General features: G+C 32.0%; 4 protein-coding genes and 1 long non-coding RNA gene across 8 annotated transcripts; 4 read left to right on the top strand and 1 right to left on the bottom strand.

Moving 5' to 3' along the window:
- The first annotated feature begins 65 nt into the window (after positions 1-65).
- Positions 66-3,082, top strand: LOC120278979 (acyl-acyl carrier protein thioesterase ATL3, chloroplastic-like). 2 transcript variants are annotated; one of them, XR_005541820.1, is made up of 6 exons: positions 66-379; positions 484-576; positions 1,853-1,962; positions 2,104-2,199; positions 2,556-2,737; positions 2,907-3,082. XR_005541820.1 is itself a non-coding variant. In XM_039285777.1 (5 exons), the coding sequence occupies exons 1-5, from the start codon at positions 208-210 to the stop codon at positions 2,673-2,675; spliced, it is 591 nt and encodes a 196-aa protein (XP_039141711.1). In that variant the 5' UTR covers positions 66-207; the 3' UTR covers positions 2,676-2,761. The 2 variants fall into 2 exon arrangements, 1 of the variants encoding a protein (XP_039141711.1); XM_039285777.1 differs by lacking the exon at positions 2,907-3,082 and having other exon boundaries at positions 2,556-2,761.
- Positions 3,083-5,596: 2,514 nt separating this feature from the next.
- LOC120278976 (protein TRIGALACTOSYLDIACYLGLYCEROL 1, chloroplastic) lies at positions 5,597-8,839 on the top strand. Of its 3 annotated transcripts, none has more exons than XM_039285773.1 (2): positions 5,597-6,721; positions 8,552-8,839. In XM_039285773.1, exon 1 carries the CDS (start codon positions 5,623-5,625, stop codon positions 6,652-6,654), a length of 1,032 nt encoding a protein of 343 aa, XP_039141707.1. In that variant the 5' UTR covers positions 5,597-5,622; the 3' UTR covers positions 6,655-6,721; positions 8,552-8,839. The 3 variants fall into 3 exon arrangements, with proteins under 3 accessions (XP_039141707.1, XP_039141708.1, XP_039141709.1); XM_039285774.1 differs by having other exon boundaries at positions 8,539-8,839; XM_039285775.1 differs by lacking the exon at positions 8,552-8,839 and adding an exon at positions 7,319-8,268.
- Positions 8,840-9,339: 500 nt separating this feature from the next.
- LOC120278710 lies at positions 9,340-10,122 on the top strand. Its single transcript, XR_005541751.1, has 3 exons — positions 9,340-9,500; positions 9,586-9,651; positions 9,824-10,122. It is a non-coding gene; the product is annotated as an uncharacterized LOC120278710 (long non-coding RNA).
- Positions 10,123-14,489: 4,367 nt separating this feature from the next.
- LOC120279387 (zinc finger protein ZAT1-like) lies at positions 14,490-15,504 on the top strand. The gene has a single exon (XM_039286320.1). The coding sequence runs from the start codon at positions 14,553-14,555 to the stop codon at positions 15,471-15,473; it is 921 nt and encodes a 306-aa protein (XP_039142254.1). The 5' UTR covers positions 14,490-14,552; the 3' UTR covers positions 15,474-15,504.
- A 7,039-nt stretch (positions 15,505-22,543) lies between these two features.
- Positions 22,544-24,527, bottom strand: LOC120279391 (WAT1-related protein At5g47470). Its single transcript, XM_039286323.1, has 7 exons — positions 24,166-24,527; positions 24,008-24,073; positions 23,806-23,922; positions 23,507-23,717; positions 23,232-23,393; positions 22,963-23,114; positions 22,544-22,848 (listed from the first exon to the last, which is right to left on the bottom strand). Exons 1-7 carry the CDS (start codon positions 24,357-24,359, stop codon positions 22,707-22,709), a joined length of 1,044 nt encoding a protein of 347 aa, XP_039142257.1. The 5' UTR covers positions 24,360-24,527; the 3' UTR covers positions 22,544-22,706.
- Positions 24,528-24,850: the final 323 nt, after the last annotated feature.

The raw sequence follows: 24,850 nt of genomic DNA, 5'->3' as shown, positions 1-24,850 counted from the left end.
ACTTATTGTATATATAATGTATATAATACACACCTCGGTTATAACGCCTCCAAATTCCAAAGTAGTCTCTTTCTCTTGGGCCAATGACGCAATCCCACACCTTCTTTACACTCACCGCGCGCACTCGTCGTCGAGCACCATTTCCATGCCGCTGCACGGCCTCATCTCCGACGCGCTCCTCACACTCCGCTCACCACTCGCCGACGGATGCCGGACCTTTCTCATCCCGCCGCCTCCACTCGGCCAACCCCGTTCCACCGCCATCTCTTCAACTCCCACTCAGAAACCCCATCTTCTTCTCGCTTCGCCCTCACCGCCATCTCCGATCCGCTGCTACGATCAACTCGCAGGCGTTTTTTGATCTTTCGCAAGATCCGAGGTAGTGAATCATCGCGTTTCTCCTTTCTGATTTCCTTTGATGACGTCGTTTTTGTTTTCAATTATAGATCGAACTGAATTCGTGATCTTTATGGATGTATATAGGTTTTTCGAAGTTGAGCTTAAAGTACGTGACTATGAATTGGATCAATATGGGTGTTGTTAACAATGCTGTCTATGCTAGCTATTGCCAACATGGTAAAATTTATATCTTTTCATTAATTAACTTGTAAATTTATGGCTTCTCAAATTCATTGCTTTGTTGTTGTTCTGAATTTGTCCTTGTTCGTTCTCATTCGATGATATGATAGTGCTTTTGTTTGTTAAATTTGGTTTCTTTTTAGCATCTTTGGCTTGAAATTGAACATCTTTTTTGGTTTTAGATTATGGTTTTCTTGTCTTAAAATTTTGGTATGCTTGCTTCTAAATTTTGTTGTGCTACTTTCTCTGTGATGATATCATAATGCTTTGGTTAACTAAGATTTTTAGTGTAGATAGCATGGAAATGGGAGATCTGTGATAGTAAGATTAGGTTGATTGATCTTAAAATTTGGTATACTTAGAATCCTTTTTGCTAAATTGTAAATTTGCATTTGAATTTGTTGTTGTATTGTTCTAAGTTTGTTCTGTTACTTCCTATGCAATTATATGGTATTTGTTAATTAGAAAATTGAAGGTCTGTGATATTCGGATAAGGCTTATTTTTTCTAAAATTTTGTATGCATGAGCTCTTTTCATTCAGTTGTAATTTTACATCTAAATTTGTTTTGTTACTTCGTAGTCAATATGTGTCAGTACTTGTTTCAAGTGTGTTTTTTTTTTTCTTTTTTAAGCATATTTGTTGTGAAATTGAGTGTGTATTATTTTGGGGTATGTTTGGCTTATAAAGAGAATTATTGCTGAGCTGACTCAATTTCAGAACTCACCTTGGCTGTAATAATTTATGAAGTTGTTATGTACATTAAAATGGGCTAAGCAGATGGCATCCAATGAAAATATGATAATATGAGCTAATTAGGTTTGTGCTTTCTCTTTCTGAACAATTTCATTGGTTGCTTCAATGCTTTTCTCCTTGTGCTAGTTGATGGTAAAAATCAAGAAATGTATTTTGAATTATAATGTATTTGACATGCCTAGTTTAATTAGTCAATCAATTAGAGATCAACTAATCCCCTTCCATAAGATCATTTGTTTCTCTATTTCGCTTTTGTCATACATTGCCAGTGATGCAATCTTAAAATAAATAATGCCTAACATTGGTTTGATTAATATGTGACTAAAAATGCAATGTGAATAGACAAACATTGATAGGATGACCAATTGTCTCGCTTCAGGAGCAGTGTATGTCTTGAAATTATAGGCATCACATCTTTCAGGGCCATTGCTGCAACATTAATTTCATAAGAATAAGTACATGTTTGCTAATTAAATAAATTTTAATTTTGAGTTGTTTTGATGCCATTGATTGACTCAGGTCGCCATGAACTCCTGGAAAAGATTGGCCTTAGTGCAGATGCAGTCGCTCGCACTGGCGAGTCACTAGCACTTTCTGAGCTGTCCTTAAAATTCATCTCTCCCTTGAGAGTATGTCTTAATTCCGGCTTGATTGGTTGAAATGAATTTAGACATCTTTACATCCATATTTTTGTATACTTATTTGAATACATTTTCTGAGATGTTTTATACACAATAATTGATATAGTTCCTTGCATTTGCATTTCGCAGAGTCACGATAAATTTGTTGTGAAAGTAAGGATTTCAGGCACTTCTGCTGCCCGGATTTTCTTCGACCACTTAATCTTCAAGCTGCCTGATCAAAAGGTCTGTGACATGATTTTCTTCATTTCTCCTTTATTCCCTTGGATGTTATAAGATAGGGTTAAAGTCATTAGTGATCCCCTAAATTTTTGGTCATTGTTTGTTTTGATCACTAAAGTAAAGAAAAAAATTATTTTTGACCCATAAACTAAGAATTTGATTGTTTTGACATCGACAGACCCATAAACTTTTGTTCAACAAGGGGCTAAAATGAATAATTCATCCGGTTCGGGTCAAAATAGATGTTTTTTATTTGGGGATTAAAACAAACTATGATTAAAACTTTAGGTGTTATTAATGACTTACATCCTATGATTTTCATCTACGATGAATTTACTTATTAGTTCTATTTTGATCAGCCAATTTTAGAAGCAAAAGGCACAGCCGTCTGGCTCGACCAGAACTATCGTCCTATTCGTATTCCTGCTGAGTTTAAAACAAAATTACTTCAGTTTTCTGCTGCAGATGATCCCAATTGAGAATTTTTTTTCTTGAGAAAATCTCACCAGTTATGCTGAAATAACCTCTGAATTTCTGAAAGGTAAAGTTGTTTTTTTCCTTTTTGTAATTTCCATCAATCCAAAGGCATAATGAATCTCTAATTATTTTGGCTATATTAATATATATATATACACACATTAATAATTATTAGTGTGAAAATTTGTTCTTTGTACATAGAAAATTAGAAGCACTGTTCTCCATTGTTGCAGGGACCTTAAATACCCAGTAAAAATCCTATTTTCATAACAAGTTTGAAGGCATACAAGCCCTACAAATAAATCACAAAATTTCTTCACAAGCGGTTCAACTTAAAAACAAAACATTGACATCATTCACTACGATGCTATTTGGATTACCTGTAAGTAGTTGTAATGTAATTAATTTTATATGTAAAATGTTATTTGGTTTGCTGTAAAATAAGTTTTACATGTAAAATATTTTACAATTTAGTGCATTTTTACCGTATTTTAACTTACAGTAAAATGTAAGTAGTATTCACTCATGTTCCATATTTAATTAAAAAAATATTTAATAAAACAAATTGTCTTTAAATTAATCATAAAAATATTTTTATGTAATAAAATTAAAAAATAGTAAATATTTTTATAAAATAATATTTATATAATTAAATATTTTTACGAAAAAAATATTTTTTTTATTGAGAATATTATATTTTTTTAAAAATTAATTATAAATTTTTTTAAGTAATGAAATGAAAGAAATATTATATTTTATAATGTAAATGTTTATATAATTAATTAATTTTATCATAAAGTATTTTTATAATTGAAATATTATAAAAATAATTAATAGTTTAAGTTTTTTAAAATTCAATTATAATTTTTTCAAGTAATAAAATTAAAGAAATATTAAATGTTTTAAATTTAATAAATAATTTATTAATTTAATAAATTAATTCTACTTAAAGTAATTTTGATGAAGAGTATTATATAATTAATAATAATAATAATAATAATGATAGGTAATTAGGGTAATCTCACCATTCCACTTGCATGATAACTATAGTTTAAACTTACATTAAACCAAATAAATAAAAAGTAAATGTAGTATTTTCAGTTACAGTAAACCAAACAACATTGATGTAAATTAAAATACAACATTTTCACTTATGACCACCAAACAACTCTTACATCTCAAACTCATCATTCTCATTAACATCTCATGCCGACCATAAGTATGTAAGTTAATATTCAAGCATAAACACTACTATTTTCATACATTATTTTCCATTCAAGTATTTAATCAATCAAGGAGAAACTTTAGGTGAAATGCCATAGATGTAGTAGGTGTAGTTCATGTAGTTCACTGTTAAATTTTTGACACTTGTCTCATGAGATGAGTAATTTAATAGAAAAAAAGAATATTATGAAAAAATTATTATATTTTAATATATTTTTATTACATGTGTCAAAAGCCCATTGGACGTTACACGAACTACATCAATTACACTACACTTTTAAGTCTATCCCTTCAATCAAACACTTTGCTAACATCACACATACCTGAATTTAGCATGCTTAGTAACATAATATATATATATATATATATATATATATATAATCAAGCCTCCCTCAATCAAGATCAAAACATCATATCTTAGCACCACTCACAAGCTATCCTCATTAACAAAAACAAACATAGAAGTAACCAACCGCTCATGCATACATTTTTCATGGATCATAATCATGCATGCTTAAGTTAAGTAAATATCTATGTGAAATTCAAGCTCCTAAATTACACTATTTACTTGGAACCTCATTGATTTCAAATCACAATCAAAATCAAAATCAAGAGGAGGTGTTAAACTTGACCATAAATCCCTAGCCTTCAAATTCAAGAGGATTTGAGGTTGCAGACAAAAGATAATAAATCTAAATCCAAGACAAATACATGCTTAATAAATCCATTCAGTTCATAGAAAATAAATAGCACCTCTAGGTGATGTTTGTCGCCTTTAAAAAAACCTCTAGGGGCAATAATAATTTTATCAACTACAACAAGAATAGTTACAAGTGACAAAATTTAAGGTGTTACATTAATTATGTTATAGTTTTGTATTTGATTAATGTTCAATGAATACCATTGTTCGTTGTTTGATTCACATAAAGTACTAGATGATAAAATACATAATTATTGTAATACTTTTTGTATTGAAGAAATTGTTTTGCAATAATAAAATCATATGACAATATTTTATGATATTTTTTTATTTTTTAATATTCACCCCTTAATTTTTTATTAAAAATTATTATTTTATAATTATATTTTTTTAAAAAGATTTTAAAAATAACTAATTAGTAAAAATATTAAAAGGAAGAAATTAGATTTTCACAAATAATTCATTAAACCCTAACCTTTAATTTTTTTATCATGTTTTGTTAACATTAGACATGTTAAAGTAATTTGGGTTTTTTATTTTAACAAAGAATAATTTTCACCTTCTCTCTTATAATTTTACAAAATTTTTGTACTATAGTTTTTTTAAGGTATAAAAAATTTGTGGATTGCATTTAATTATCTTTTTGTATGGTATATTTATCACATTCATACCTATATTTTTTAATAAATATAAATAAATTACATGTTAAAAAAATAGACAAAAAAATAAAAAAACTGAATTTTATAACATCTGAGAGAATTAAAATTTAAACTCACACCTTTTAACAGAGAATGTTTTTCTTTTTCGTGAAGTATCCCTGGGTCAATAAACCAAATGGTAATTGATTTAAAATAATTATATTAAATAATACAATATTTAAATTTAAAAAAATAATAAATATATATAACTAAAAAGCAGTGAAAACTTTTACTCGACTAAAATAAATATTTTTATATAATTTAGAAATTATTTATATAATTTAGAAATTAAAAGGCGCATTTCTCTCTCTCTCGCTCTCGCGCGCGATGGAGTCTCTCTTCATCTCAACCCCTTCTCAAACCCTAGACCTCTTCTCCTCCTTCTCCACAAGGTCGACGATCATCTCCATCAATCCATCTCCAAGATCACTACAATGGAAGCTCCATCCTCCAATTCGATCCCCATCTCCTCGCCCTCTCCTCTGCCTCGACGATCGCTCCTCCAACAACGCCCCCGAACCCACACTCGCCGCCGATGCCGCTACAGCAATGGCTGCCACCTCCGTTGTCTCTTCGTGGAGCCCTCCACGGCCTCTATGGCGTGCCCTCTCCGTCCCCATCCTCGCCGGCCAGGTCTTCCACCGCGCCATCATCTCCCACAAGGTCCATTGGCGCAACACACTCCAGCAGCTCGAGCGCGCTGGCCCTCGCTCCCTCGGTGTTTCCCTCCTCACCGCCGCCTTCGTCGGCATGGCCTTCACCATCCAGTTCGTTCGCGAGTTCACTCGTCTCGGTCTTCACCGCTCTGTTGGCGGCGTCTTGGCCCTTGCCTTCTCCCGTGAGCTCAGCCCCGTTGTCACCGCCGTCGTTGCTGCTGGTCGCATCGGATCCGCCTTCGCTGCTGAGCTCGGCACCATGCAGGTCTCTGAGCAGACTGATACTCTCCGCGTCCTCGGCGCCAATCCCGTTGACTACCTCGTCACTCCTCGCGTCATCGCCTGCTGCGCCGCTCTTCCTGTTCTCACTCTCATGTGCTTCGCCGTCGGCCTCGCTTCTAGCGCCCTCCTGGCGGACGCCGTCTACGGCGTCAGCATCAACATCATACTCGATTCCGCGAGGAAAGCGCTGAGGCCGTGGGATCTGATAAGCGCGATGATCAAGGCCAATGTCTTTGGGGGGATCATCGCCGTGGTGAGCTGCGCGTGGGGTGTCACGACCCTCGGCGGCGCCAAGGGCGTGGGGGAGTCGACCACGTCGGCTGTTGTGATTTCCCTTGTGAGCATCTTTATGGCTGATTTTGCACTCTCGTATTGCTTCTTCCAGGGCGCTGGTGATTCTCTCAAGTCTGCCATGGGTTAGGATTCTTCTGAAAGACTCCTGTTTGTACATTGAAAAAAGCTGTTGATTTTTAAAGAACCATTTGGAGGTAACGTCTTCTTCAATTTATTTTGTTTTCTTTCACTGAATTTGGTTGCGCATTCCAAGATTGTCTTTGCATTTCAAGCACCTGTAGTTGGTGTTGGTACAAGAGATGATATTGGTTTAACCACAAGAGATGATATTGGTTTAACTAATGGAATCACATAAAGGGATTTGAAAACCAATGCTATTGCCAGGGAGGAAAACCATATTGAGGACTGCCGCTCGGGTCATGGTCAGACATATCCCCCAACTATCTTTGTTTTTTGGAGGTTTAGGTTTGCCTAGATGGGTTACTGATGCTTGTTCTTTTATGGGGTTTGAGTTTTGATTTGCTGTTGTTGTTTTTCCTTTTACTTTTTTCAGCTATTTTGATAGCTCAGTTTTTCACTCAAAAATAAAAATTAAAAATGATATTTGGAATTTTGGTGCAGCACAGAGACGCTTTCTTTGCTTTTTGTTTTCAAATCCAACTTCTTTTCATGTATTTTTACTTGTTCTTCAGATCATGAAACTTATGTGTTCTACATTGCATGAGTGGTTGGACGACATTTTTTTCTTTTCGCTGCTTTTTAATTGTTTATTATGTCCATAGTCAATGTAGGTATCCTTCGGCTATGATGCGACTTCTTGGTATGCCAACTAGATGAGTTCTTCTATTATTAGCAGATCCCAGATTTATTCTCAATTTATCGTGCTAGGTTTTCCTTGCCTATGTACTTTAGTTAGTCCTTCAAGGGCATTTGAGGAGCTTGGCGATGAAACCAAACCTGGTCAATGAAATTTGAAATGTACACCCAAAGGTCTTCCTCAGAACTTTGGTGTAAAAGCATTAATGCACTTGATCACTAATGAGCCATTAGCTTACCTACCTAGAGTTTACCTTTGAAAGGATTGAATTTTGGAATTAAGCTTGTAAGTGTAAGGCTTGAATGTGTTTGGTTGTGTAGGAATTAAATATTGTTGGGAAGGTCATTAAGGTTACTGCCAAAAAAAAATAAAAGAAAAAATTAAATAAAGGAAAAGAAAGAAATAGTTCTTTGAGACCTCAACCACCTGGGAGTTTAGTGGACCTGTCACATTTACAAGTGAAAGCCATCGTGATAAAAGCCTTGGGTTGGTTGGGTATAAACTTCTACAGTATCAATGATGGCATAATTATCTTTGCAAAACATTTGTGTGTGTGTGTGTGCGTGCCCCTCTCTGACTAACTTGGTCATTGAACTATAACTTCTAAGAGTGACTATCGAAGTTACATTAGAATTCTTACATGCTAGAAGGGTAGAATGGTTTTTTTTCTTCACTAGTGAAGAATGTTGCCTTGGTTTCTCAGTGTCAGCTATTTTTGAAAGTTTCTTGTTTTGGAGAACAATATATATGTTCTGTTTGTCTAAACTATTTGTATTTCAGTAGTTTGCAAGGTTAAAGGCGTCTTAATCTTATATTTGTCTTGCCTGTGAATAGGCTTTGAGAAAATCCCTAAAATATTTGTGCTTGGTACAGTGAGGTTAACAAAGCTTTTTATTCTCCATTGAAAGATTCAGCTCAGCATGAGGAAAACAACAACACCCAAAAAAATAATAATAAATAAATAAACAAAAAAAAATCCCTTAAATGGTTGTATTTGTTGCTTTGACATAAATAAAATGTTCTGTAAATTGGAACCATAGGTTGAGTAAGTTTTACGTTTGAATAGTTAAGACGATTTCCTGACTCATGATATTAAGCCTAGGGTATTGCCGGCAGGCATCAATGTTTAAGCATGGTCATTATAGCACAGTTCATTGCAAGTGTAAGTTCATTATTTGAATGCCAATTTCTAAGATTTATCATGCAGGGTAATATCATGTAAACCAAATTTTACTGCTATCATCACAAGCAATCTTGAGAGTTCCCCATGTGCAGAGACTATGCAAGCCTCACAACATAGAATGACAGCATCACAGCAATTGTAAGCTAAACAGTGTCATGGATACCTGTTGGAGGATTATTCAGTTACCCCTTTGGTTGACATTTTGTAACTTTGTTGCGATATTTTTGTATGATATTTGGCACCAATGGTTTCATCTATATGTTATACAATTGTACTTTGAGAGAGCATTACTGCATTATTTTTTGTCTTTTAGTTTGTTGCTCCTGGATGTCTTTATCCCCTTGTGTAATTCTTGTGTGATTTTCTGTGCCAAAAATTTCATCTACATGTGATACAATTATACTTTAAGTGAGCATCTCTTCTGTGTCTGGATGTTATTATTGCCTGCAAGTGTTTTTATCTATGTGCCTCTACTGAAAATGTCGTCTATATGTGAGATGTTTGTACTTTAAGCGAGATCCCTTCTCAATTTTGGTGTCAATTTGTTTATCAAATCAGTGATGTTTTCTTGTTTCAGTTTACTTCTTGAGGCCATGGATGAATAAGCAGGACCATTTAGACATTGTTTTAATGCTACTTCTGCTGTTGGCTGTGGATTCGTCTTTCAATTAGAGTACTTATTCGTAATGCATATAGAAGTTGCTTAATTTTCCAGAATCAATCTTATATTCTTTTGAACAATTGAGCCTGACATCTTGCTTGGAATTCTTTTAACAGTTATCAGTTGTTAATTTCTTGGTTGTTGTCCAACCAATGAGATGATTTTGTATCAAAGTCTCACAATCTCACTCACAAACAAAGGAGACCTATTTTCTTTTGATTTTCAGGCCATTATTCTACTTGTTCTGCACTGAAAGATACCATGAGATAAACCAATTTTATTCTCCAAATATAATCACTTAACTAGATGCTGGTAAAGTGTTCTTCTTTTTTTCCTTTATATATATATATATATATATATAATATATTTATAACAGGAAATAGCTGTGCTTTTTCAGAGATTGTTACTCAGGAAGGAAGCTCACAAGAAGATTGGCTGAAAAGATGCTCCAGCATGGATAGCAGTAAGTAAACATTGGCATCTTATCTGAGATTTACTTTTCTTTTCTTCTCCTGCAGTTGAATGACACTAAGTAACCGACCCAACCCATCTTTTCTGCTTTAATAATATATCTACTGAATCATATTATTTTAACTACTGGATTACAAACCACCAGATCATTCATTTGTTATCAGGTCCTTGTCCACTTGGAAGTCTAGGGGTGGTTGGCTAACTTTCTGCAAATGCAATGAAGTGAGCCTTGTCTAAATGCACAAAGGAGAGTGGCCTTGTCTCCCACATAACACCACCCATAGGTACTTTTTTTCATATATATATTTTATTTTTCTGAAGATATTGTCTTCTTTTTTGGTGCATTGTGGTTCATGAAAACTTCAATCTCAATGAATGCTCTACTTTTGCCTCCAAAGTCAAGGTTATGAAGTCAAAAAACTATTTTCTTTGAAGGCATCTAGCCATGGACCTCTTTTGTTTAGAGCATGACCACATGAGTTTTGAGTTACATGTTCATTACCTCTGTCTATGTTACTGCTGTAGTGACAAGTACTGTTAGACTGGAAATTAAATGAATTATGCCATGGTCTTTCCTAGAAAGTTCAGAGATTAGAATTGACCAAAACTTTGATTACTTGCACTCTTAATGAGTCTGCTGGTGACCAAGTCTGGGCACATTCAGACCTGCAATCCATGCAAAGTCAAGTTGCAGAAAAGTACTACAAGGATCATTCTGTCTTTGTCTTCTCAAAGCTCTCATGCCATTATATATTAAACTGCATGGTAGGGTAACACTTGTTTTTTCCAACCCTTTATATACTTATAACCAAACTTCTTAAGACTCCAACTCCAAGCATGCCAATCTTGAAAGTTATGGTCAATTTTAAGAGTTAAATTAGCAAAAACAATTCTGTCATTTTCCTTTGGATTAATATGAGAATCTTGCTTAATTAATTAGTGTGACCTTGACTGAGAAAGAAGATTGGATTTACTCTTTTGCCATTACTGTACCTGTATAATTCATGGCAGAGGATCCCAAGGTACAAAGGATTCTCTATTATATAAAGTAAGATTATATATATGTAATTAAGAATACTGTTTGGTTTACCTGATAATAATCCAGGCCAAGCATGTTTAGTATTGGACACCATGTTTTCCATGTTAATGCAATAGAGACATTGGAATATGCCTCAAATTGGAATTATTGGGTGGTTGCTGGTTACTTTATTCCAATATTGTTTTTTTTTCTCACATTTATACCACTATATAATTTTATAATTAAAAATGTACCCCGGCAAAATTTCTTGTTCTTCAATTTTATGAAAAAAATAAGTTTTTTTTGGCACATAGATATGAAATTTCATGAGCCAACATCACTTTAATCTATTGGCACCGGGTCTCTTACGCACAAGTGAAAACCTGGGAATGACCTTGCAAGGCGTATTATACATTTAGATAGTTTGCACATACCTCTAATATATGAGTCATATATATATATATATTATATGAGGACTTGTAATTTAAGGACGCTCCTAGATTTTAAATATGAAGACGTCTACAGTAGCCATCGTATGGTAATCCGGTGGTTGTGATCATTATAAACAAACAGCAATTGGATAATGATTCAACGGCTGTAAGTAAAACATTCTTAGAGAATAGTAATCTAGGATGTTTTTAAATTACCATTTCCATATATATATATATATATATAAATCATATTAAATGATTGAAACTTTTCAACGACCCGATCAACAAGTAAGAAATAAGAATGGAAACTATACACTCTTGAGACTGAGTTAAGACAATGATGGTGCTTCTCTTTTATTGCCTGAAAAATTATTAATTTATCTAAATTTATTTTTGTGCGAGTCTTTGTTGCTCTTGTTTATGAAATGATCTGTTGACCAGACTTGTTTACTTAAGAGCTTGTTTTTGTTTTTTTATTGATTAAAAATTTAAAGAAATAAAGTCACGTGTGGCCCAGAGAGTAATTGCCCATTTTTAGTCTTTCACATTAAAAATATGTTTATTTTTGACTTTTGAATTTTAGTACTAAAAAAAAGTTCAGACCAAATAAGTTTGTCTAATTTAATATTCAAGATTTTTGACTTTTGAATTTTAGTACTAAAAAAAAGTTCAGACCAAATAAGTTTGTCTAATTTAATATTCAAGTTTGATATATATATATATATATATATATATATATATGTTGAGTGTGGATATTAAACCTTTTACTGTTTTAGTTGAAAAAAAAAAAAACCAAACAGCTATTTCTTCAATGAAGGGCAAGTTTTGTTTTATCTTTTTCATTAAATTACTAGTGATTTGGAGCAACCATTTTCTATTAATATGATATCCAATTTAATATGGAATTTTGTAAATTTATTTTTGGCAAAGTGGACAAATTACAAAGTTAGAGACGTGTATGGAGTCAAGAAGTGAACATCTAATCACTTTCACCTGAGATATGAGGCTCAAGTTGTAAGTTTGAACCCACATTAGGGACCTATTATCATTATTTTACTACCGGGAGAATTTGAATTTGCTAGTAATGAAAATTTTCTATTTCAAGCTTAAGCAAGTGACCCTGTGTAAGTGAACTATGAGTTCTTTTGGGGAAAAAAATTGGAAAAGAATTTTATTGGGTTAATTATGATAATTTTTTTAAAAAACAATGCAAGAAACTCTTTATGTGTAGATGTAAATAAAAACCAAAACACTCACAAGATGTTTTGAAAATTAATTAAACAAAAGACCATTGTACAAGACTACCTGAATTTTTGAAAAATAAAAAAATATAGAAAATATAGAAAATTTTGGGGGAATAAAAGTAGATGGATGATGGAGGTTGTGCATGTATAACCATGATGATATGATGGTCATACCTAAAATTGGAAATTGGAGACCTCCAAGTTCCATGTTTTGTTATGAAAATAAAAAAAAAACCTAACCATCAAATTGGTACACAAGTTACATGATTCTCTTATATTCTTTTTTTTTTTAATTTTTATTAGTGGCATATAATAATAATTACTTTTTTTCTGTTGTTATTACCATTTTTAGATAAAAACTTTAAAAAATAAATTATTAATAGTATTTATTGAGAAATTTATAATTTAGTAAAATGATGCTAATATGATGTTCTGCTTTTTTTTTAAAAAAAAAATAACGTTAATTATGCCAAATAAAGTTATCAAATTGATTTTCTGAAATATTTATAGTGATTTAACAAATTTATAAATTTCTAAATAAAAACAAAAGTTTAGACTTGAAACAAAGAGTTCCATGTGAAGTCATGACTTCAGTGAGGCGCCGTTTTGAAAAACTTCAATCCTTATTTGCATATAACCCCTCCCTTTTACCAATAATTACAAATATATTCCAAAATATTCCTTGAAAGATATTCCATAATATTATTTATTAGAGGTCAAAACATAAGAATTATATTCCATTTCAAGTCAAATTTAAATATTTATAAAACAAATCTCAAATGTCTTATTTTACTATTAAATATGAAATTTCAGGAAATAATGACAAATTCAAGAAAATTTTAACAGGAAAAATGTTTTTCTCTCAACCAAAAATTATTTATAAAAAATATATTATTATTATTATTATTAAAAAAATGATCAAGTTCTTACACGTGCCAAACTCCACACGCTTTAAGCACTGAAGTTAGAGAGGACTTCGTCGTGAGCTAACTCCTAACAATACGGCATTTACTCCCTTTTGATTGACGGGCATTATTAAGTAAAAGTCCCTCATATAATTTCATATTATAAGTTAATTTTTTTCCTCCCTTTTTTTTAAAAAATATTTATATTTAACTTTTCTACTTATATTTAACCATATAAAATAAAAATTTTCTATATTTTTTATTCCTATCAATTTTAATATCAATTTTATATGTCTAAAAATCCCTAATGAGAGTGAAAAAAAGGAAAGTAAATAATAATTTGGATGGTAACATAGTAATGCCATTTTTATAATACTAATTTAGAAATCATTTATTTAGTTACAATTTTATAAGGTTTCTTTATTTTAATCAACTGGCAGCGTGGCATGATCCAACATATCCCAACAGTTAACCTTCCCAAATTAAAAACACTATAATTAATTAATTAAAGTTTCATTATTCTAAAACTTATTAGTTTATCTAAAATCAATAAATATATTTTTAATTTAAAAAAAAAAAAAAATAGGGGATTATCTCAATGTGCCACGTGGCATGCATGCTTTGAGTTCCAACAATCTTTCTTGACTTGTCCTTGCTGGGTCCCAATCCATAAATCCCCAGCAAACTCAAATACACCCCTCAACTTTCTCAAAATCATAACACACACCCCAAAATTCTCAAAAAAATAAAATAAAATAAAATTTTCATGGGTTTTCTCACATAATGCCATAACCTCCTAAAAACTATAACTCCCACTTAAAACTCCTTAATTACCCAATTAATTACCATTAATCACTCCATTAATCTCCTTGTTTTCAATATTCCATTTTAACGCTTCTTCATTTCCAATTCAATTAATATTTTTAAACAACCCTAAAAAAAACAAAATCCAAGAAAAGTCGCTCTGACTGAATGTCAATAAAAAAATGACTAATCTTTTAAGAAAAATCTTTTCCTTTGAAAGGGATAAAATAAAAATTATTATTATTATTATATATATATTAAAAAAAGAATAAAGAAAAATCACAGGGTTTAAACTGAAAAAGCAATGTCCCTTTTTCCCATTCAGACAGAAAACAAAGAAAACAAAGAAAATAAAGAAAACAGAAAACGCCGAAAATGAAAACAGAAAACAATGAAAACATAAAAACGGGAATGCGTTCTCATTTTCTTTTATTGAGAGAGAGAACGCTTGCTTCTTCTTCGCTTCGTTTTCATTCTCTCATTCTCTCGAAATGGACAAGCACGCTTGCAAGCTGTGCTTCCGCCGCTTCGCCAACGGCCGAGCCCTCGGCGGCCACATGAGATCCCACGTCGCCGCCGCTTCCCCGCCGTCGCCGTCCCTATCGCCGGCATCATCCTCCTCATCGGATGACGACGCCTTCGACGAAGCGGCGGGACTTGGCTACGTCTTGCGAGAAAACCCTAAGAAGAGCTTCAAGCTCGTGGATCCAGAGTTCGATGCCGGAGCTGGCTCTTCAATCGTCGTCCAAGATCGTGAGAGTGAGACGGAGTCACCGCGTGGAGACAACCGCCGGCGATCGAAGCGCCATCGTGGAGCCGAGCAAGAACCGGCGAGCTCCATCTCCGATGCTACCACTGAAGAAGACGTTGCCCTTTCTCTCATGATGCTATCCCGTGACTCCTGGTCCCGATCCGACCCCTCCGATTCCTCCGATGACGATGAACGCGTCTCCCCCGCCGCCCGATCATCCCGCCGGAGCCGATTCCAGTGTGGAACCTGCAACAAAGTCTTCCGATCCTACCAAGCTCTCGGTGGCCACCGCGCGAGCCACAAGAAGGAATCCAAGGATTCAACTAAGCAATCGAAGCTTTCATCGATCCCAAACCCTCAGATCCACGAAGCCACTGAATCGTCCGATGCCAATGCCGATAGGATCCATGAGTGTCCCATTTGCTTCCGTGTCTTCAGCTCCGGCCAAGCCCTCGGCGGTCACAAGCGCTCTCATCTCACTACCACCGTCTCCGTTTCACCGCTTCCTCACCTCCCTCCTCCTCCTCCTCCTCCTCCTCCGCCGCCGCCTCCGTCCACTCCGAAGCTCATCGACTCCTTCATCGATCTCAACCTCCCCGCTCCCATCGACGACGACGTCGAGCTCTCCGCCGTCTCCGATCCCGACTTCTCCCGCCGCTGATTCCCTTCTCCAGGTACCCACCCTCCCAAAAGAATTTTTTTCTTTCTTTTTTTAAATCTAATTTATTTACTCTCTTTGCTGAATTTTTTTTTGTCGAAATTAATTAATTGAGTAAATAAATATAGAGCTTCATCTTCTTCTCCACTGTTTTTTTCTCTATTTTTTAATTTTTTTTAAAAAAACTTTTTTTAAACATTTCGTTAATTTTCTCATTTGGTCCACGTTTCCCATCCCAACTGTGCGATTCCGTGCTAAATAATCTTCACTTACAATCACTAATCACTAATTAACAATCACTAATTACTATTCATTAGCGAGCATTGTATTATTCTTTTCTTGGAATCTCCGATGAAAAATTAAAGTAGAAATTTTTTTCTGGAACTTTTCCAAATCAATTCGAATCTTTATTCGCGATCACTAATTACTACTTTGCGTATCATTAATCACTGATTAGTGATAATTGTATTCATTTGGACCACATCTTGGAATCACCGATGAAAAATGCTCGTTTTTTTTAAAAATTTAATTTAATTTAATTTTTATTTGATTATTATCTATTTATAAATATATATATATATATATATATATTTTTTGGAGCGGATCACTCGAAACGCACCCATGACCAACTTGGCCTGTTTGGGAAACGTGTTAGGAAACGTGAATCTTGTGCTTCGAGATTCGTGTTCAAGTGGATCCTCACCGTCCGTGCGTGTGGGGGAATCGGGAAATTCACTCGGAAACGGATTCCCTAACTTAAGTATTTATTACGAAAATACCATTCATGGGGGGTATTCTCGTAATTCTAATAAAGATTTGGGATCGTAACTGACCCAACCCCTTCAACTAACTGCATAAACCGGCGGGAAACTCTGCGTGAAACTGTGTACTATTTTTCTAAATAATAATAAATTAAATAGTACTAAAATTATTATTAATTTTTTTTACATTAAAAATAAAATCAGAAGAGTGTTCTAAATAAATATTTTCCAGCTTAATAACTTAATTTTTATTTTATTTTAAATTTTGTAAGTGAAAATTTGTATATATTTGGGATTTGAGATTGGCTATTTATATGTGTATGTAGTATGATAAATTGTGTAGTAATAATAATAACAATAATAATAATAATAATAATAAATGATGATGATTAAAGGTTAGGTTAGAATAGTGGGATAGTAAAATAGAAAAATACTAGTGAAGAGGCACAAGGCAGGCAACTTTGCACTAATGAGTTGGTTGTTGTCTGTTGGATGAGTAAAGAGAACAAAAGGGACTTTGGTGTCTTCCACTCTCTTTCTTTCTCTTTCGCTCATTTATATTTATTATATAAATAAAATAAATAATATATTATTCGATTTGTAATTAATCATGTATGTATGAATCATTTATTTATTATACAAATAGACCCCAAAAAAATTGTTATATAGATAAATAATAATAATAATTATTATTATTATAATAATTGTTATTATTATTATTAAAAGTGATTGAAATTTATGATATTTAAATAAACAGTTTCAAGTTTAATCTTTGTGTACTTAAAAAATATGGGTTATAAAAACCTATTTTTTTTATTAAAGCTTTAATATTTTATTTAGACTGATTTAGAATAGATGATTTTCATAAATTAGCATGTCAAAAAATTATATATATATATATTAAAAATAGGAAGAAGAAGAAGGAAAAAAAGGAATATAATAGGGAATAAATGAAAAAAAAAAACAGAGGTTGAAAGTAGAGAATAAGTAAGAATTAAAAAATAATAAAATAATAAAAGAGAAAGAATAGTTAAGGAATAAAAGTTGTTAGTTAATATAATAATTAAGTTGATTTGGTTTTAGGAGTTGGAGTTATAGAGTAGAGACAAAGTGGTCAGGGAGGGACTTGGTGCAATGGGACCCTGATTCAATCACATGGTTAGACTTCAATGTGAAGATGCTGCCTCTTACCTTTATGTTTGTCTACATGTACATTTGACTATATTACAATCTCCTTTTTAAATACCAAAATATACTATTTCTATATGTATATATATATATATTATATTTTTTAATTATAAGTATTGTAAACAAATTTTATTTTTTATAATGCAGACAAGCTACTACACATACATTTTTATCAATTCGCTTTAACCAAAGAAGTTGAAACCTCAATGTCTGCATATATATATACTAGTTTAACAAATTTTATAAAAAAGAATTGAGAATCGAAATTTTTTTTATTAATTATACAATCAAATTTATGTGAAGGAAACACATTATGTTTTGTTTTAATATAAATTTTCCTATTTTCAATATAAATCTAAGACTAATTGAGGTCTATCGAGTATAACAATTAATTAATAATTTATAAAAAAAAATCAAAATCAACTATGTTATACATATACATACATTTCGTTTTCATGATTTAACTTGATAGTTATTTGTCATTTGATATAAGATTAAAATGCGTACGTAGAGTTTGTCGCAATTATTAATTTATTATAAAAACATGAGGATAAAACAGAACGATCAAAAGAGAGAAGAAAAACCTTAAAAATCATTAGAAAATTACATCTTAATAAGAGATGTATTGATTAAGGTAATTTGTTATTTGATGAGATTGAAGAGACTTTGGAAGAGGAAATCCTAACTAATTTTTGGTGCTTGGGCCCTATAAGTTTGACAAGAATATGTTCGACTTTTTAAAGAAACTTATTCATCATTTTCAATGTGGAAACATGAATATATTTAGGCTATTGGAATCCCATTATATGAAACATTGATTTGGTTTGATTAACATAAAATTTGATTTAATTTTTATGCAGTATCTTTATTTATGTGAAAAATGACTTTGAAGTTATATGGTAAAAAATAATCAAACTTTTAATTTTAATTCATTAATTCCAAACTTGTGTGAACGCCTATTAGAGCTATTTATTGTTATATTTTATAAATTAGATTAATTTAATTAAAGAGTTTGTGTTGCTTGAATATTTCAAATTTGCTTTTAATTTGGAAAAAGACCATTAATGATTCTTTATTTACTTTTTTTTTTAAGTTAATATGTTGAAATCATTTAATGAATAAGGCTAATGAAGCAATTAAAGATTAATCAATGTTGTATTACCTAATGTGGTTATAACAATGAATGCAAAGGCATGCTACTTGTGTAGGCATATTCCACTTTGTTGAATTCCTTGCTTTCTATGATGAAAATAAAAAGTGGTCTTTTGATTTGATTACTTACATAACGTGATGCATAACATGACTACCAACTTGCTCTCAAGTGTCAAAAATATGCATAAAATAATAATAATAATAATAATAATAATAATAATAATAATAATAATAATAACAATAATTCTCTCATTCATTTGTGTTTGTAGTGTGTGATTCTATTGATGATGGTGGAATCCTTCTTTAATTAATTCTCTATCCCTTTCTTTTCACTCTTTTCTCCTTTATATAATTATAGTTTTACTCTCCTACTTTTTACCCTTAATTAGGTATGATCCTTACTTCTAACTACTATGTATAAGTTTTTAAATTTGTACTTGAACCTTGGGAAAAATATGGTATAAGTTATTAAATTTTTATATAAAATAACGATATATGTATAGTACAGAGTACTAGTGTAGTCGATTATTGATCAATAAGATAATAAGTTAATTAGTTTAACTGTTATAACTAAATGATGGAAATATAAGCATGAAGAATGCTATATAGATATATGAGGTTGTGGAGTCTAACAACATTCATACATTCAAAATCTATAGACGTTCATTTGGACCATTAGATTTCAATCCAATGGTATTTAAATATGGATGAATATTAATTACTGTGTTTATAAATAGTATATGGCACAATGAATCATTTTATGCACAATAACTCAACAAATCACAACCGTTCAACTCTATTCATGCTAGCATCTATAGTATAAAATATAAAAACAAAACCACATCTAAATATTAGACTGTTACCAACTGCTGACGTATACAGAAGTCCACAAAATCCTTTCTCTCTATATATATTATGCTTTAGTCCTAATGTTGGTGGGCAAAAGATGGTCACATTTCAACCGTATGAATGACTTTGAGAGGATATATTGTAGGATGAACTACCAACTAACAACAAGCTTCATTAAATTAAAATGAAGCAAAGTAGATGAAAGTTTGCAATGCATGAGTGTTTTAATGAATAAGCTTAATTTGTATATATTATATGATCATTTATAAATATATATAAATTAATCACTTGAGAAATTTTTACTGTGTTTTGAGTTTGATCCAAGGTTCGTAATTTTTAGCAATTCAAGTTTGCATTGATTGGAGAAGTTAAATTAATTTAATTTTGTTTTATTTTATTCACAATGAAAACTATTGGATGTTGGGTCTTAATTATGTATAGTATATTTGTATTCTACCAAGGTGGCCGGTTCAAATTTTAATTTATGCAGGATGAGAGCACAACTGTGTTGAGGTAATAATTCTGTGTTTGTATTTATGAATGTTATTGACACCCAACTTGTCTATATTTTATAAATAAACAAATAAATAAATAAAAATTTGTTATTGGTGATTAATATTTAAAATATTAAAAAAAAAAGAAGAAGAAGAAAGGCATGTTAGTTTATATTTAGAATCTATGGCTACACAAGTCAAAGGCATGGAACAACATAAATAGATATATTCTTCCCCTACTCATCATAGTCTTATAATGGGAATATAATTGTATGATTGGAATTAAATAATGAGGTGCATATATTATTATTATTATTATTATTATTATTATTATTCTATGATTAAATAATAGCACAATATATAAATCAACAAAGTTCATAGTCCATAATTGGAGAATGTCAAAGCATGATATGAATCACTAATGTCAATGGGCTGATAATGTAATTAACTAGTTTTATTATCAAGACAAATATCAATGGACTATATTTTTAAACAATGTTACATCTCTCTCTCTCTATATATATATAATATTATTATTATTAATAATAATGAAATTTTAAAATATTGATTCAATTTTCATAAATATTTATAATTTTAAATGGTAAAACAGTTTTACTTAGGTGAACTCCACTATAGGAATATATATATATATATATATATATGAAAGTTGGGTTTTCTAAGGATCGATGTCCTTAGAAAATATTATCTCGGGACGTCTCGGGGCCGATGGATTTTCATCCAATAGTCCCTCTCCGCCTTTCTCCAACCTGTTTTTCTTTTATTTTTTTTTATATCCACAATCTTGAAAAATATTATTGTGATTTTTTTATGTTATATCTATAACTCTATTTAATTTATAATTAATAAGTCATAAAATAAATAACCAAATACATATATAAAGATTAATCTTGATTAATTACATCATAAATAATGAGAGTTAGTTTGAGTTCATTACAAGCAAACAAAAGAATGGCCAACTGTCTTGATAGTAGGCTAGGAGAGCAAAAGACTTTAAATCTAAGCCACAAAGTCTCTTCCAAATTAATGAAAAGTTACATAATTTTATCACAAATCAATATATATACATTATCAATCTTTTATTCCAAACCAATCAATCCTTTCAACAAATCAAAATCAAACAAAGAAATCAAAATAATGATCTTCATGCAATATCACTAGCGTCTATCCATCATCATAATTTGTAGATGATCCAATTCCCCATTTGAAGCCAAGAAGTACTCAACTTTGCCAACTTTATCTCACAATCAACCTCATCATCATCACTCATAAATATTTTCTTTTTTTTCTTCATCCATGGCCCAAGAAAGATCTCACTTCCAATTTTATTCGGCATCAATGCATGGTAATAGCACCGGGACATCGATATTTACCTTCATAAATTCTATTGTGTTAGACGTCGTGATCCAATGACATCTCTTATGGCCTCCGAGCGCTTGGCCGGAGGCAAACACACGGTGACATATCGAACACTCATGCGTATTAATCTTCGCCTTCTTCTTCTTCACCGGCAACTCATTTCCGATGATTTCTTCATTATCTTGGTTGTAGAGTTTTGCCGCAAAACAACCTTTAACATTCTTATGGCTTGCTCTATGTCCACCAAGTGCTTGATAAGAAGTGAACACTTTCTTGCATGCCTTACATTCAAACACACCTTTCCTCTTCTTCTTCTTGTATTTCTTGTCTTTATCTTTATTCACTGATGATGATAACATTATCAAACAATGAGTAAGATCCTCATCCGGTAATGGTGACAATGACATTGTGACAATGATTGACAAATTATATCATCATCATTATCTTCATCAAGAAGAGGAAGCAGTATTAATAGTACATTTTGTATGGTTAGGCTTGAATCTTTGCTTATGCTCTTGCTCCATTAATTGTTGGTTAGACAAAGAGTTGAAGATATATATATCACACAGATATATTACTTATATATATAAATATATATATGAATAAGAGTAATCAGCTGAATAGAGGAGGACAAGATGGGGAAGAAGGAAAGTAATTAAAATATAAATGTATAGATTATATATATATATATATATATGCCAAAAATTTTACTGAGGATTTAATCTGTGATAATTAATTATTACATCACCAATTTAAGATGATAAACCAAAAATATAATTAAAAATATTTTTAATGGGGAATTTATTTTAGTAACCCTAATTATTTATTTATTTGGGTTGGGAGAGGCAAGTCTTGTGGATGAAAAAGGCACCCCATCAACCCACTAAACTCAAGCTTAATTTGCTTCCTCATTAATCAACTTCTTAAGCAATATTAATGAGTGCTTAAAGAAAGTGGTTAGTGGTCTCCCACTACTACTACTACTTATAATTAACGAGGGAGGTGCACTTTTAATTAATTCGAGAAAATAACATATATATATACTTTATTTGGTCAATTGTTAATTATTTTTTCTTTAAACAAATATCATGGGAATGCAATAAAAAAAAAATTGTGCGCTCAATGTATGAGATTAACAAATAATTACCAATATCATCATTCAGTAATTCAGAACATTAATTGGAGATCAATAGTTAACATATAGAAACTGAATCTGATTCATTATATACACAGACACAATTATCTACTTTAATTCCTTAATTATAAGTGTCATTCATACATAAATATCTACAAAACAAACAAAGAACATATATATTACACACACACACACACAAAGAAAAAAAAAACATAAATATTTCATGAGCAAGAGCCATTTTTATTTATTATAAGCTAATTAGTTTCTAAGATAATAAAATTCATGACAAGAGAGGTTCTTCAATATCATCAGTTGCATGTCTTCCATTTTCCTTATCAGCTTCATAAATCAGACTGTCTTCTTTCTTCTTTGCCCACAAGACCATGTACAATCCCATAAACATGACCATCATTCCTCCCACACTGCATTCATTCAATTTTAAATATTAAAACATTAAACTTGAACCTTACTTATATGATCATGTATATATATATATATATGTATAAATGTTCACATATATATATATATATATTTACCTTCCCCAAGTGATGAATTTTCCCAAAAGCAAAGAAGCAAGCACTGCAGAACAAACAGTTTGAATTGGACTGAACATGGACACCAAAACTGGTCCTTTCTTCATCACACACCATGTTTGAAATGCCAAACATGATGCTGTCAACATACCTCCCTATTAATTAATTAATAATATATAAATAATATAAACTTTATTAATTAAAACAACAAATATATAACATAGTTACTTAATTATAACAAGAACAAGAGAAGTGTTTCTTGTTTTTATTACCATAAGTATGACAGCAATAAGAATCCAAATGCTAATGTCTGGAGAACCAATGTCTAGATTTCCTCCAGTTATTATCTGCACAAATGCAGTGATTACTGCACCCAATGAAGATGTTACTGCACACAGAGTGAAAGGTGCTTGGATATGGATCATCACTGCTGCCTGAAATTAATTTCCATATATGCTTTTCAAACATTATTTTGTTTTTCTGTTTTTTATACAATTTTATAAAATAACAATGTAATATTTAGAGATGTGAAATAATGAATTAATACCTGCAAAACTGTGGTGCAAGACACTACAAGAACTGCAGCCAAAAGACATGAGCAACCTATGAACCAATCTTGATTTATGTTTTCATTTGATGGAAGTGATGATGCTGAAGGGCTTTGCAAGAAGCTCATTGTAATGGCACCACTTAAACAAGCCATTGTTCCTAGTATTTTGGTCATGCTGTACTTGCACTTCATGCTCACTTTCTCAAACCTGTAAATTTTATTAAGCTTATTAGAATTATCTCTTTCATTTTCCTCAGAAAAAATAGTTTGTAGAATTAACCGGAAAAAAGACATACCCGAAGCACGCTGCGATGATGAATATGACTCCCGGGGCGAGGTTTGGCATTGCGGAAGCAATTGCCGGAGATGTTTTCTTGAGTCCTTGCAACAAAAGAGCTTGAAATGTCGTCACTCTGGAAATACAATAAAAATGATAAACAACAATCATTAATTATAAATTTTTTTGAGAATAGTACAATGTACACTCATAATTCTTACCCTCCGAATGCAATACATAGAACTTGTATTATTAAAGCGGGAGTCAATTTTGTGGGCCATTTTTCCCTGTGACGAGAAAATAAATATTCACCGTAAAAGTTAATCGAATAGAATGAGAAACCCAAACTTATATACTATTGTATGTTATGTATTAGTACCTTTCAAAGACAACGGCGAAAGGAAGAACAAAAAAAGAGGTGGTGAGATTTCCGAAGATGATGAGCAACAAAGGTTTGATGCCGAGGTTGAGGATAGGGGTCAAGAGAACCATGTAAGCAGCATTGATGATTTGGATAAGGGCGAGGCCGGCGATGATAAGGAAGTCTTGGGTGAAAACCCGGGGGCTCGCCATTGAGTCGAAGGTATAGACGGTGAGGGTCTCCGGTGAGCTTCTTCTCACCGGAGAATGGCGAGCGATGGCCCCTCCAACAGAGGAGGAGGAGGAGGCTACCAAAGAGAGGAGGATTTGAAGAGAGATTTGGGAGTCACAACCACCATTCCATCTTCTCCTTCTCCTTCTAATTAATTGTTAAGTTTATTTTGAGAGTTGAGAGAAGGAATGGTTGGTTGTGTTGTTTTCTTTGGTGGCTCTCCTTCAAAGACAATGAAAATGAAACAATGAATTGAATGAATGAATGAATGAATGGTTGTCATTTTGGTGGTTTTTTTTTTTTCTTTTCTTGAAAAAACCGTTGGATTTTGAGAGGGAAAATTTCTATATAGGTACTAACGGTCACCAACCGTATGCCTTTGTTTTTATTTTTAATTCTTTTTCAATTGTGTCGAGAAAGCGCGACAAACACCGTAATCCGGAAGTCGCGATGTGAAAGAAGCGTCAATCGC

This window comes from Dioscorea cayenensis, chromosome 16 (assembly GCF_009730915.1).
Source record: "Dioscorea cayenensis subsp. rotundata cultivar TDr96_F1 chromosome 16, TDr96_F1_v2_PseudoChromosome.rev07_lg8_w22 25.fasta, whole genome shotgun sequence".
NCBI lineage: Eukaryota > Viridiplantae > Streptophyta > Magnoliopsida > Dioscoreales > Dioscoreaceae > Dioscorea > Dioscorea cayenensis.
The sequence above is the reverse complement of the archived record's forward strand: the minus strand, read 5'-3'. Positions and strand labels throughout refer to the sequence as shown.